The sequence below is a fragment of the Mobula birostris genome, chromosome 18, assembly GCF_030028105.1.
Source record: "Mobula birostris isolate sMobBir1 chromosome 18, sMobBir1.hap1, whole genome shotgun sequence".
NCBI lineage: Eukaryota > Metazoa > Chordata > Chondrichthyes > Myliobatiformes > Myliobatidae > Mobula > Mobula birostris.
In genome coordinates, this window is record NC_092387.1 from 25,858,902 (window position 1) to 25,873,551 (window position 14,650).

The following is a 14,650-nucleotide window of genomic DNA, read 5'->3' on the forward strand; positions in this document are numbered from 1 at the left end:
CACCATCAGATAAAGTCAAAAGCTTCCAAGTCAAGTGTTAAACCACATTTTGTTCATTGTACCATGACTAATATACAGTACCTGTTTATAAACTATTATTCCCAAATCCCAGGAAAAACCTGAACAGATCTGGGAGGAATTCAGTAGCAGAAGCAAAAAATTACCCAACCAGAAAGTGCTTGCATTATTTCAAAATTTCATTGGTTGTAAACGTGCTGGATGCAATTTCAAGTAATGCTTATGGCTGTAAATCATGAGGATAAATGTTATAACTGTTGTTTTTTAAGCAATTTATGAAGTGAAGAAAAATGCATGCTGAATCTGAAACAAACATAATTTGAAAAGAATCCCCAATGAATATTAACAATTGTTTTAACTACAAACCCATCAATTGTCATTACTTATTTTAATTCACACTCATTAACTTCACCTTTTCACTTACATTTTAAATAAGATGCTAACAGTAAAATAATATTTTCAGCCTAGTTTCATTTAAACAAATAATTACTGGTGTGTATCATAATTTTACCTTAATTGAAATGCTTTGCCTCAGGTGATAACATGTGCTTGCAAATGCAAGCATTCTTTTCTCCTCTATCTTTTAAAGGGCCTTCTGACTCCACAATGTAGGGATTAAAGAATTACGCAGTTTTGTAAATATAGCAGAAATTGATTCAAACAAGTACTGATCTTCAAATGCTTAATGTAAATTGTAAGCAGTAATAAGTCTGAAGTAAAAAGGACAGTTTTGCAAACAAACATTGCAGAGCATAAGGTTTTTCCAGCATCCACAATCAAATCCGGAGCCAGAGAAATTTAAAAAGGGGCACTTGCGGGCTTTCGCCATTTTCCCGCAGCCCAATCAAATCAGGAGATGACTCACAGGTCGCTGAGAGTGTTCTGAAAAGGAGCACTCGCAGGCTTTCAGCATTTTCTGGCAGCCCAATCAAATCGCAATTCATAAGCAAGGGCAAATAAAAATAAGGCAGGGACAAAGGGAGCAGCCACTGGTGGAGTGGACCAGCGTTAGAGGGAGGACGCTTTGGTTCATCAGCCTCCGACAAGAACAAGCTTGGATGAGGCAAGTACCTGGGAAGTTTCTTCTTCATCTGATGGTGCATGGTTGGAGCAGAGAGAATGGCTCCAGGGGCTGTGTTGTGTTCTTTGTGTGAGACGTGTTTGATGGCACTGGGGCTGTACTCACTGGAATTTAGAAGAGTGAGGGGGAATCTCACTGAAACCTATCAAATGTTGAAAGGCCTAAGTGGAGTAGATGTGCAGGGGATGGAGTGGGGGAGTTTAGGACCAGTGGGCAAAAGCTCAGACTAGAGGGATGTCCATTTACATTGGAGATGAGGAGGAATTTCTTTAGCCAGAGGGTGGTAAATCTTTGGAATTTGTTGCCACAGGTGGCTGTGGAGGCCAGATCATTGGGTATATTTAAAGAGGCAGATGATAGTTTCTTGATTAGTCAAGGCATGAAAGGTTATGAGGAGAAAACAAGAGAATGGGGTTGAGAGGGAAAAGGATCAGCTATGATGAAATAGTGGAGCAGACTCGATGGGACAAAAGGCCTTATTCTGCTCCTATCTTATGATTTACTGACCCATGGCAGGGGACTGGCTGCACAAGAGATGTGATGGGCAAAGTGATATGACCAGGTGATGGTCTCAACTGCATCAACAAATGTAAGACAATAGCAGTCAATAGACCTATATCAAACATTGACTATGCTTTTTTACAATTATTGTGACCAACCAGACTGATATTGTCACCTAGCGCATCAAATATGGTCATGCGCGTATCTGATTAATCATTATTTAGGATACTTGTGTACTGAGAGTAGGCCCTCTTAGCATTAATTTTGGGTGTCTGAGATCTCTGTCCTCAGAAACTTTTAGTCCATCCATGTGAATTACTTTGTCCCAGCAATGGTGTTTGAACCTTCTGAGGTGTCTCCCATTGTAGATATGTAACTCATCTGAAGCACTGTCGGATTCATAGAACATAGAACAGTAGAGCACAGTACAGGCCCTTCAGCCCACAATGTTGTGCCAACCCATATAAACCTACTTCATGATCAATCTAACCCCTATGTCATACATGGCCCATAAACCCTCTATTCATCTATGTGCCAATCTAAGAGTCTCTTAAACGTTTCTTAATATATCAGCCTCTACCACTACCCCAGGAATTTAACAATCACTACGTAAAAATCCTACCTCTGAGATATCCCCTAAATGTTACTCCATTCACCCCAAAAGGATGTCCTCTGACCTACTGTCACCCTGGGTAAAAGGCATCAGATGTCCACTCAATCTAAGTCTCTTATAATCTTATATATCTCTTTCAAGTCGCTTTTCATCCTCTTTCACTTCAAAGTTAAAATCCCTGGCTTACTCAACCTTTCCCACGTAAGACATACTAATGACCTACTAAGACATAATGTCATTGTATCTATTGCTATTGTATTGAACCACCTACTCTTATCTTTGTTCTTATGGGTTATAAAAATATGAAGTACTCTGTTAAAAAGGTCTTCAGGAGAATGCCTGTTTGTTGTGATGAATAGTGACTTTGATATCACAGGTTCTGTGTCTCTGATGTAGCAGTTAACAAGCACAGCACCCAACTCCCATGCAACATTTTGCTGATGGACTTACTGGTGACAGCTGTGCCACTCCCAAGTGTGCCGCGGTCTATTCGGAAGGAAATCCGCCGTCCCTTGGTTCTTTACTCTCTGGGGAAACCTCAGCAGGACCCTGATATCATAGTCCGTGGTGTCAGCATTGTAGGCAGAGCTAAAGAGATAAAAGAAAACTGATTTGAGCCCAGGGAGAGAGAATTCATTTACGCAACTGTGTAGATGTGAATTGAATACTGTATCAAATCTGTAAACACTCAGAAACTATGCGGGGGATAAGGAGACAAAATTTTAAAGAAACAATGTGCATGTTATATTTTACGGTGTTGGGAAAAAACTTTAAACTAATATTTTTTCTATGTAGAGATATAGCATAATAACAAGTCCTTCCAACCCAACTCCACGCTGGCCAATTATTCCCGTGAAACCAATTAACCTACTAACCCACATGTATTTGGAATGCAGGAGGAAACCAGATTACTTATGCAGTCACGAGGAGAGGGTATAAATTCTTTAAAGACAGAGGCAGAACTGAACCGAGGTCTCTGGTGTTGTAACAGCGTTACGGTAAGAATACGTCACACAAGGGAGTCCTAGAGCCCACATTTGAATCACTCATTTTGTCATATGCATGATTTTGTTTTGCAAACTTAATATTTTATATTCATCATTATTAAGGCAGATGTTAGTGAGAAAATATAACTTATTTTCTCCACATATGGTAGACCACACAGCAAGCGGGCTTGGAGGCCTGCCTGAGTAAGTGGCTGGGTGGAGCGATGAGAAAGGGGCTTGCTTTGCTGTTGTGGCTGACTTACATTGTTCTGTTGAACATTGTGAGCATGCTATGTTAGTGGTAGAATGTGCGCCGACACTTGCGGGCTGCTCCCGGCACGTCCTTGGGTGTGCTCGTTGTTGACGTAAAGGACGCATTTCACTGTATGTTTAGATGTACATGCGATAATATTCTGAATATGAACTCCAAAATCTGGTGTCCCTCCAAAGAAATTCTGCAGTCAGATCATACAGTGCATCGTCACACTAACAGGGCAGGGAAGACCTTCTTGCCGATCCACGAGTGGGCTGTTAAACCTACAAAGCAAAGTCTGTATCAGGAAGAGGGGCTCCATACCTTGCCAAGCACTTCTCCTCCGCCGCACACCGCAAGGAATACAGGTGGGACCTCTGCACGTAGGTGGCAGCTTGGACGTAGTGTGGGTCCGGCACTAGGTCTGGCAGACCTAAATGAGAGCAGTAAAGAGAGAAAACACCTCCGTGAGCAGTTAGCCCCAGTAATCACTCACTAGACACCAAGAGAACAACTTTCCATCTCCCAACCGAAAGAGAATGACCTAAGTGAAATGGAATGAGTCCCTACAGCAGTTTTTGTGTGTTTCTCAACATTTCCAGCATCTGCAGAATCTCTTGTGTTTATGACCCTTTCCTGATCTTCTACTTATTTCAATTGTTTTTATATCAACCAATGAGACAGATATAGGACAAGATAAGGGCATCCTGGAGAATGTGTCACAGTTTACTTACAGCCACATTGATTGGGCCTGTATAAGAGTGGTGAGCCCACTAAAAATGGGCCAAAATTTGCAGAGGGTCCCTGATATATGCCAAAATTTATCCTCCTCCTGTAAAATTTGAAATGTGATGTTTGATACGGTGGCCAATAATTGCACGTATATCTGCATAGTCTATTTCTAGATTCTGCAAGATAAGCAATTCTTCAACCACCTAATTAACCTTCCATTACCTACACATGCCAATCACCTTCAGAGGGCCACCTGCACTTGCCTTTGTAAAAACTAACTTCCCCTTCATGGTGTGATATCTCGTGGGTATCACTGATCTCAGACACTTCATTCCAACTCCTGAATTGAGGTCAACCTGATGCAAATAACGCTCATTAACTGTGCAACGTGGGCAGAAAGGCAGTTGCAGCTTCAGTTTGACCCTCCAATAGAAGGTCCCTGGAGAAGTTAAATGCAAGCAATTAAGCAATGAAAGAAAAACTAGTGCCAGCAACAGTGAGCATGAAACAGCTGGACTGTCACAATTGAACATTGAACAGTACAACAAAGGAACAGGCCCTTCGACCCATGATGTTGTGCTGAAAATACTAAGCCAGTAATTAAAGTCCTAACTAATCGGAGGCTGTCGCCTGCTCCTGATCGGCTGCAGTGATGCCTAGCTTCATGTCTGTGGACTCACTTCCTTAAACTTCAGTTCTGAATGCTATTTTCTTACTTCTATTGTTTACATGATTTTTCTTTCTCTTTGTATATTGGGTGTTTGTCACATCTTTTTTTATGGGTTCTCTTGGTTTCTTTGTTTTGTAGCTGCCTGTAATGAGACAAATCTCAAGGTTGTATAAAGTATACATACTTTGATAATAAATGCAGTTTGAACTTTAATCCCTTCTACCTACACAATGCCCATATCCTTCCATTCTTTGCATAGTCATTAAATGCCTCTACCATATCTGCCTTCAGTACCACCCCAAGTAGCACATTCCAGGCAACCTTCACCCTGTGTAAAAAAAATTGCCCTGTACATCAACTTTGAACTCACCCCTTCTCACTTTAAATGGATTCCCTCTGGTATTAGAAATTTCCACCTGGGAAAAAGAGTCTACCCTATAAACTTGTAGATGCTTATAATCTTATTAGCGTCCATAGGTTCAGAGAAAACATCCCACCTTTCCTGAAAATGGCAGCATCCTGGTATAACTGTTCTGCACCCTCTACAAAGCCTCCATATTCTTCCTATAATTGGGCAACAAGAATTGAATGCAATACTCCAGATGCAGCCTATGAATTCATCTTCCATTCTTTGGAGAAATCTGCCACACTGATTGGTCCTGTTTATATATGACCTCCTCAGTCGACTGCAAACTGATTGGCTCTTGGCTGTCTTCTGAAAGGGTTGGAAAATGGCTCAGAACAAGAAGGCAATTTGGGACGTGTATGTCGATCTTGTGATATCCTGAGTGGAGAAAACAGCCTTAAAAATCAAAGTCAGAGCACCAGTAACAAAACCAGGCACTATCGTTGAGCAGTGCGGGACTGGTACCTGAATACACTGGTAGATATCCAATTAATGATTTGGCATTGGACGGAGCCAATTTTAAAATCTAACCACATAGAACAAAGGGAGATGTATGAAGTCACATCAGACAAGATCCCACTGGATGGCAGAATGGACCCGAGAAGCCAGTCATGATTCTACGTTATCCGTTTATAAATCCACATGAATATTTTTATATTTGTGTTCAAGTTTATTGTCATCTGACAGAAACAAAACAACGGAATGAAACAACCTTCCCCAGACCACAGTGTGCACACACAAAATATATCACACACAGCCCATAAACCAAAATATTACCAGAAAGAAGTTAGTATCATTCAAAATGCATGCAGTAAAGCACAGCACAAAACAGTAAACAGTCTGCTGCCCTAGTGACAAGGCCTTGGTGACGACAGGGTACTCATTAGTATCACAGCCCGAGGTAAGAAGCTGTTACACAGTCTGGCAGTCCTAGTCCTGATGCTTCTGTAATCCCTTCCGACGGTAGGGGGTCAAAGAGATTGTGCGACGGGTGGTAGGGATCCTCTGCGATGCTTAGGCCCTTCATCTGCAACGCTCCTGGTAAATGTCACAAATATGGAGGAAGGGAGATCTTGTTGATCTTCTCATGGGTTTTTACTGTCCTCTGTAGGGTCTTGCAGTCCGATGACTTGCAGCCTCCGTACCACAAAATGATGCAGCCAGACAGGACACTCTCAGTGGAGTTCCTATAGAAAGCTTTTATAATGGGGGTGAGTAGTCTTGCACATCTCAATCTCCTCAGAAAGCGTAGACTCTACTGTGCCTTCTTGTCTACTGAGGTGATGTTTTTGGTCCAGGTTAGATCATCCATGATGTGCACACCAAGGAACTTTGTGCTCTTCACTCTCTCCACAGCACAGCCATTGATGATCAACCTCTGCCTTCCTGAAGTCCAGAATCATCTCTTTTGTCTTGTCTACATTGAATCTCAGGCTTATATATGGCGACATATATGTACTTTGATAATAAAGTTTACTTTGAACTTTAACTACTGAGACTCAGGTTGTTTTTCTCACACCATCTGACAAGCCTCACTACCTCCTCTTGGTATGTTGACTCTTCATTGTTGCTGATGAGGCCAACCACTGTTCTATCATCAGCGAACTTGATGTCGTGGTTGGAGCTGAATCCAACCAGTCACGAGTCAGCAGTGTGACAGCAGCAGGCTCAGCAAACAGCCTTGGTAAGCGTACTCGTGCTTTGCCTTCCTAGTGGCACAGGAGAGCACAGTCCCTAGAGTCATCCTGTTTCTCAATCTTACCATTTAGAAAGGGGTCCTTGGACCCTGGTTGGGAACGCCTGTTCTATATTCTATAATAACCATAAAACAAATTGTTGTGAAAAAAATACTTCATTCATTATGAGCCTTCGGAAAAGCAAATCTTTATCATGGTTAGCCTGTATGTGACTCTAAACTCAGCAATGTGGTTGACTCTTCAATGTCTCTTCAGTTCATAGACATATAAATTAGCCCACTGCCTCACAGCACCTGAGACCCATAACCTCAGAAGCTGTGTGTACTGAGTTCGTACATTCTCCCAGCAACCTCATGGGTTTCCTCTGGGTGCTCCAGTTACCCCTCCACGTTCCAAATACATAAAGATTGGTAAGTTAATAGGCCACTGTAAACCGCTCTTGGTGTGCAAGTAAGTGATGGAATCTGAGCAGGGGGCTGCTGGGAATTTTGGAAGAATAAAATGGGTCAGGGTAGGATTATTGTAAAATGAGCATTTGATAGTTTATATTTGAACTTGAACTTGGTGAAAGGTCTGTTTCTGAGCTGTAACGTTCTACATAACTAGGGATATTAGATGTCAACAATGCCAAGTATGTCCACACCCTGTGAATGAAGAGATGATGACTATAAGCTTTATTGTACTTTTAACGGATATACACCCACCAGTCCTTCGTCTGCATTCTTCAGACTAGAATGAGATGAGGAAAGAAATTGGAACCATTTGCATGTACTTTTAACTGATGAACACATGTCACACAGACATTGGAATGAACATCAAAGGCTCCTGAATGAATACTGTTTAAATATATTAATGACCTAAATATTTATCTCTCTCACAAGGTATTTACACTAAGAGGAAGACAGCAAGGATGTAATCTCTGCCATTTTTATCACAGTGACAGCTGCAAATATTTTCTTGATTACACAGTGTACACCCGATCTAAACACAAGAGTCAAAAATTTATAAACTACTAATAGAAAAATGTATTTTTCTTAGGTGGAATTAGGCCCAAGGTTATTGGAAAACTGCAACAGTGGAGGCCACCATGATGTTTTAAGATGCTCCTCCATGTTTTCTCTAGTTTTTCCCCTTTCAGCCATATAACCTTCTATCACCGCTAGTCCAATTAAGGCCAACTTTCAGCATATGGGCATTCTTACTAATTGTACATCCTAAATTGCCCCCTTGTGAAGTTTGTGGTGAAGCTACCTACCTGACTACTGCAGCCCTTCCTGTGTTAGGAAGGTACAGTTGGAAACGTGGGGCCCTGGATATTAGACCTAGTGACAATGAAGGAACTCCCATCAGGATAGCGTATGACTTGGCAGGCAATAGAGCATGGTGGTGTTCATACACTTATTTCCTGACCTTGTTAATCTCTCTACCATTAACAGCTTGAATTCTGGAACTCCCTCCCTTGACCTCTCCAACAATGTCAAATTCCCTCATTAAGCCTGCTTAGAACTTCAAGCCTTCAGTCATTCACCCTAAAATCTCTTCCCAAGGCATAATGCTAATATTTTATACAGTATTTCTATGAGATAGCCTGGAAAGATTTTGCTCATTTGTATAAATACAAGTTTTATTGTACAAGACAAACAGATATATTACTGAGTTATCAGAGAACATAGAACACAATAGCACAGTATAGGCTCACTTCGGCTCACTATATTGGGCTGATCAATATAAACCTACTCTACAATCAATCTAACCCTTCCTCCCATTTTCATTACATCCATGTGCCTATCTAAGAGTCTTTCAAATGTCTCCATTGCATCTACAACAACCCCTGGCAATTCTTTACACGTACCCACTGTTCTGTGGGGGAAAACAAAATCCATGTCAGACATCTCCCTTAAATGTTCCTCCACTCAGTTTAAATGAATTGGAGACATGAATTTAAGCTACATCATTGGTGGGTGCTTGGCATTTCCTGGTTTCCAAGATCAGCCTTCCATCCTCATTTCTTCAGCAAGGAGTTTAAAGAGATCTGGTATGTCATCAAACACTCTAGCAAATTTCTACTGATGTACCTTGGAGAACATTCAATCTGGTTGCATGCAGGGGCCACTATACAGGATCTGAAAAAGCTGCAGAAGTTTGCAAACTCAGCCAGCTCCATCATGGTCACCAGCCTCCCCAGCATTAAGGACATCTTCAAAAGGTGAATACCTCCAAAAGGCAACATCTATCATTAAGGACCTCCTACACCCAAGACATATTCTTTTCTCATTACTACCATCTGGAAGGAGGTACAGGAGCCTGAAGACACACACTCAATGTGTTAGGAATAGATTCTTCTCCTCTGCTCCTCAGATTTCTGAAAGGACAATGAACCAACTCATGAACACTGCCTTACAATTTTTGTTCACTTTTTACACTTATTTTTAATATACATTTCTTATTGTAATTTATTGTATTTTTTATGAATTGCACTGTACAGCTACTGCAAAACTAAACATTTCATAACACATGTCAGTAATAATAAACCTGATTCTGATTCAGTTCCAGGATCATTTCTCAACTTCTCACTCTCTCATGGTGGCTCAGCCAAACGCTCACCAGAATACTGTTGTCCTGACTTTTCACATAGACTGAAAACTAATGAACTGCTAACTTCTCTGAGGAATTCACAATTAATGATATACACGAGACATTCTACAGATGGAAATCTTGAACAACTTGAACTCAGCAGGTCAGGCAGCATCTATGGAGAAGAACAGTTGATATGAACCCCCCTTACCTCTCCCCTGTCAGAATGTATTCCCTCTACTCTTCCCCCCACCTTCTTATTATGGCTTCTAGCTCTTTCCTTTTCAGTCCTGATGCAGGGCATTGGCATGAAATGTCAACTGTTTATTTCTCCCCATAGATGTTGCCTGACTTGCTGAGCCATTCCAGCATAGTGTGTGTGTGACACTCAACTAATGAACTGCTAACCCTTCACAGTTACTTTCAACTGTTAACACTTCCCAAGGATAATTCTGCTCCTATATCTTATGGTATTATTAAAACAGACATTGACAGGTTTTCAGCTGATGAAGGGATGAAGGCAAGAAAAAGGAGCTGAAAATAAGCAGCCATGATTAAATAGCAGAGCAGACTCCATGGGCCAAATTGCCTGCTTCTGCTCCAGTACCTTATAGTCTTATGATCTTAAGTGATTTGCCAACATTTCAAAGGGTCTCCCTCAACTCAAGAACTGTTAACCCTTCCAAGGAACTCCCAACTAATGAGGTGTTAACCCTTCAAACTCTTGTCAGAGACTGAAGTTTATCGGTTATGAAAGAAATATTTAAATATTCTAGGCCACCATTTTCAAATAGGAGCTGTGACTATGTATTGGCAGACTACCACTCTGTGGCAAACATTGCAATAGTGACTGACAATGTAAGACCACAAGACCACAATTCAGTCATGATAAAATGGTGGAGTAGACTCGACGGGCCAGATGGACTAATTCTGCTCCTATATCCTATGGTCAGATTTGGGGCTGAGAAGGAAAACGGATCAGCCATGATGAAATGTTGGAGAAAACTCAATGGGCCAAATAGCCTAATTCTGCTCCTATACCTTAAGGTCTTTTGGTCTAAAACAGGCTCTTCAGCCCACCATGCCTGTGCTGACCATCAATCATCTATTTTATCCCCTCAACATTCCCATCAGTTTTTCCTCAGATCCTACTATTCATTGAGGAATCACTTTGCTTGACAATAGGCTTAATCGTTGTTCTATGTATTTATGTCTCATTTGTCTTCCTGTAAATGTTCTTATATGATGTTATGTGCTTGTGAGGCTGCAACAAGTGAGTTTTTCATTGTACATGTGCTTTTGCATATGATAATGAACTTGACTTTGACTTAACTTACAGCAGCTAATTAATCTAAAAACCAGGAATTTTGATGGAAACAAAAGCACCTGAAAGTCATCCACAGAGGGAACATGTAAACTCCACAAAGACAGCACCAGGGATTTTTTTTCTTTTTTTAAAAAAAGATTATGAGAACACTCAGTCCTCTTTTATTGTCATTTAGAAATGCATACATGCATTAAGAAATGATACAATGTTTCTCCAGAGTGATATCACAGAAAACAGGACAGACCAAAGACTAACACTGACAGAACCACATAATTATAACATATAGTTACAGCAGTACAAAGCAATACCATAATTTGATAAAGAACAGACCATGGGCACAGTAAAAAAAAAAAGTCTCAAAGTCCCGAGTCGATTGACTCCCGAGTCCCTGATAGCAGGCGGCAAAAGGGAGAAACTCCCTGCCATAAACCTCCAGGCACCGTCAACTTGCCGATACCTAGGAAGCAGCCGACCCCAGCCGACACTGAGTCCATCCGTCCAAAAACTTCGAGCTTCCGACCAGCCTCTCCGATACAGCCTCCCGAGCGCCATCCTCTACCGAGCGCCTTCGACCTCTCCCTGGCTGCTGAAACATGCAAAGCCGAGGATTTTGGGGTCTTCAGCTCCAGAGATTCCGGTTACCACACAGTAGCAGCGGCAGTGAAGCAGGGATTTCAGAAGTTTTCCAGATGTTCTACTGTGCTCTCTCATCTGTCTCCATCAAATCAGAATTGTGCATGGTCCCCTACTTGACAGATAACAGACATCATCACCGAAGTGGCCGTGTGCGCTGCCGTCGCGCCGCCATCTTTTCCCCCCTCCTGGGGGGGATGCACATGTGATACACAGTGAGTTGGTAGATTAAATCCAAAATTGGCTTTATGGTGGAAGATTGAGGATAGTGGTAAAAGGCTGTTTTTTTCTGCCCAGAGGTCTGTAACCACTGGCATTGCTCAAGGATCAGTGCAGGGACCACTCTGTTGTTTGTAATAAATATTCATAACTTGGATGAAGACGTACAGTAGGTGGTCTAATTAAGAGGTTTGCCGATGTCATGAAAATTAGTGGAGCTGTGGACAGAGATAACAGCTAACAAACGATATAACAGGATATAGATTAGCTAGAGATGCGGATAAAGAAATGGCAGATATAGTTTAATCCAAATAGGTGTGATCTGGTGCATTTTAGGAGGTCAATACAAGAGAAAAGTGCACAATAAGTGGAAGGACCCTTTGGAGCATTGATGCGCAATGGAATTTTGGGATCCAAGTCGATAGATCCCTGAAAAAACATTGAATATAGGAGAGTACATTGCAGGAACAGTCCCCTTTGACCTACAATGTCAGTGCCAAACCAATTCTCTTCTTGTGTGCAGATAATCCACATCTCTCCATTCCCTGTATATTATTGAGTCTAATTAACAGCTTTCTAAACAGCATCATTATATCCACTTCCACCACTACCCCGATGGACTGATCCAGGCACCTACCACACTCTGTGTAAAAAATTTGCCTTGCACATCTCCTTTAAAGTTTCCTGCTCTCATCCTGAATGCATATCTCCTAATACTTTTATCCTGGGAGAAAGATTCTGTGTCTACACTGTCTATGCCTCTCATAATCTTATAAACTTCTATCGAGTCTCCACTCAACTTCCGAAACGCCAGAGTAAACAACCAAGTTTATCCAATGTCTCCACATAGCTCATAAGCCTAATCTAGGCAGCATCTTGATGCACCTTTATTGCACCCTTTCCAAAGCCTTAACATTCTTCCTGTAATGGGCCGATGAGAAATGAACACAATATTCCAACTGTGGCCTCACAAAAATTTTACACAGTGGAGGAAATCCACATGGTCGCGAGCAGAACAAACAGACTCCTTACAGGCAGCGGTGGAATTGAACCCAGGTCACTGGCACTGTAATAGCATTACCGTGGTTGGGTTAGGCCTTTACAACATTTTTCATTCTAGTAGGAGATAACCAGGGCTATTAAGTTTATTAATCGTAAATACTTAAGGTCCAGTTTGACCTCATGACTTGAGTTCTCTGACATTGTCCTACCCCGTTGTAAGGCTGCGATCTACAGCACTGTAGATGTTCTTCCTAACTTTCATCTAAGAGTCAGAAAGTTGCATTGCAGCTGTGCAAAACTTTTTCCACACTTTTTCTGTAACTGTAATACTCTATTCCACATTTGTTATTACTTTTCTTTTGCACTACATCAATGTACTGATCAGTATGCAGAACAAAGTTTTTGCAATACACCCCACTGCATAGAACATGGAACACTACAGATGAATACAGGCCCTTTGGCCCACACTAAGATCAATCTAACCATTCCCTCCATTCTTCTATCATCCATTTAAGAGTTTCTTAAATGGCTCTGATGTATCTGCCTCTAGCACCACCCCTGGCAGACCATTCCACGCACCCACTATTCTCTGTATAAAAACCTCACATCTGACATCCCCCTATACTTTCCTCCAATCAGCTTAAAATTATGCCCCTTTGCATTAGCATAAGAACATGTGACAATACTAAATCAAGTTATCAAATTCGTCGGTACTTCTGTGTAGAAGGAGGTTGTGGGGACGCAGAAACAGAAAATGGTTTATTTGTATTTCACCACATCCACTGGGTGCTCAAGAACTACACAGCCAAGTTCTGTACACAGGAAGTCAAGGTCACAGAAAAAAGAAGGGTAGGTGACAGGGTCCCTCAAGCCTGCTCTGCCATTGAACACTTCATTTCATTTCATTGAGGTACAAAGCGGAGTTGGCCCTTCCGGCCCTTCGAGCTGTGCCCCCCAGCAATCCCCGATTTAATCTTAACCTAATCACAGGACAATTTACAATGACCAAGTAACCTATCAACTGGTACATCTTTGGACTGCGGGTGGAAACCAGAGCACTCAGAGGAAACCCACGCAGTCACGGGGAGAACGTACAAACTCCTCACAGTCAGTGGGGGTGGGAATTGAACCCGCATCGCCTGTACTATAAAGCGTTGTACTAACCACTACGCTACCGTGCCAACAGTCTGCACTGTATTTTGTGTGTTTTTATTATGGGTTATGGTCATTTGTTACATGATAGAAGCAAATGAGTGCTCATGTTTGTCCTTGTTAATTTTAGTTAGAGATAGAAACTGAACAGGGTTTGGATACCTTTTGTTGACCACAAAGTTAGTTTATATCGCTAATTACTCTCATTGTGCTTTCTTTACGTATTTCAGTAACTCCACTAGTTTTGCCAATATTGCTAATTTTGAACGCTCATCTTTGCTGGTTTGGTAATAAAAGATCAAACATACTTTTTTCCAATTTGGAACTTGAAACAGAGACACCTCTTTTTCCCTTATTAGGGAGAGAATGAGCCTGTGGTATGTCAAATTACCATCTGAACGAGTAGCCTTTGGGGTACTGCAAGTCTGTGCCTTTATTGATGCTTTGCTGCATGCTTGAGTGCTTGGTGGGGGGCGCCAATGCTTTTTTGCTGGTGGGGGTGAGGGGAGGGATTTGTTGCCTTGCTGCTGCTTGCGCATGGGAGGGGGGAGTTGGGTGGGGGGAAGAGCTGTGGGATTCTAATATTTAACTGTCATTCATTCTTTGGGGCACCCCTCTGTTTTCATAGATGTTTGCAAAGTAAAAGAATTTCAGGATATATATCGTGTACATTTCTCTGACATTAAATGTATCTATTGAAGCCTATTCAGTTATGGTGAAACTCTCACTCAGTCTCTCAGCAATTTTGGTTTGTTTGTCAAGTAACTGCCACACCAATATCAGCAC

General features: G+C 41.6%; 1 protein-coding gene across 1 annotated transcript in view; it reads right to left on the bottom strand.

Moving 5' to 3' along the window:
- Positions 1–14,650, bottom strand: part of loxl1 (lysyl oxidase-like 1) — a 119,772-nt gene that overhangs the window by 56,162 nt on the left and 48,960 nt on the right. The window contains exons 2-3 of the mRNA XM_072282365.1: positions 3,777–3,885; positions 2,664–2,801 (exon numbers count right to left, since the gene is read on the bottom strand). Coding sequence (XP_072138466.1) covers positions 2,664–2,801; positions 3,777–3,885 — 247 coding nt within the window. The remainder of the gene's footprint in view (positions 1–2,663; positions 2,802–3,776; positions 3,886–14,650) is intronic.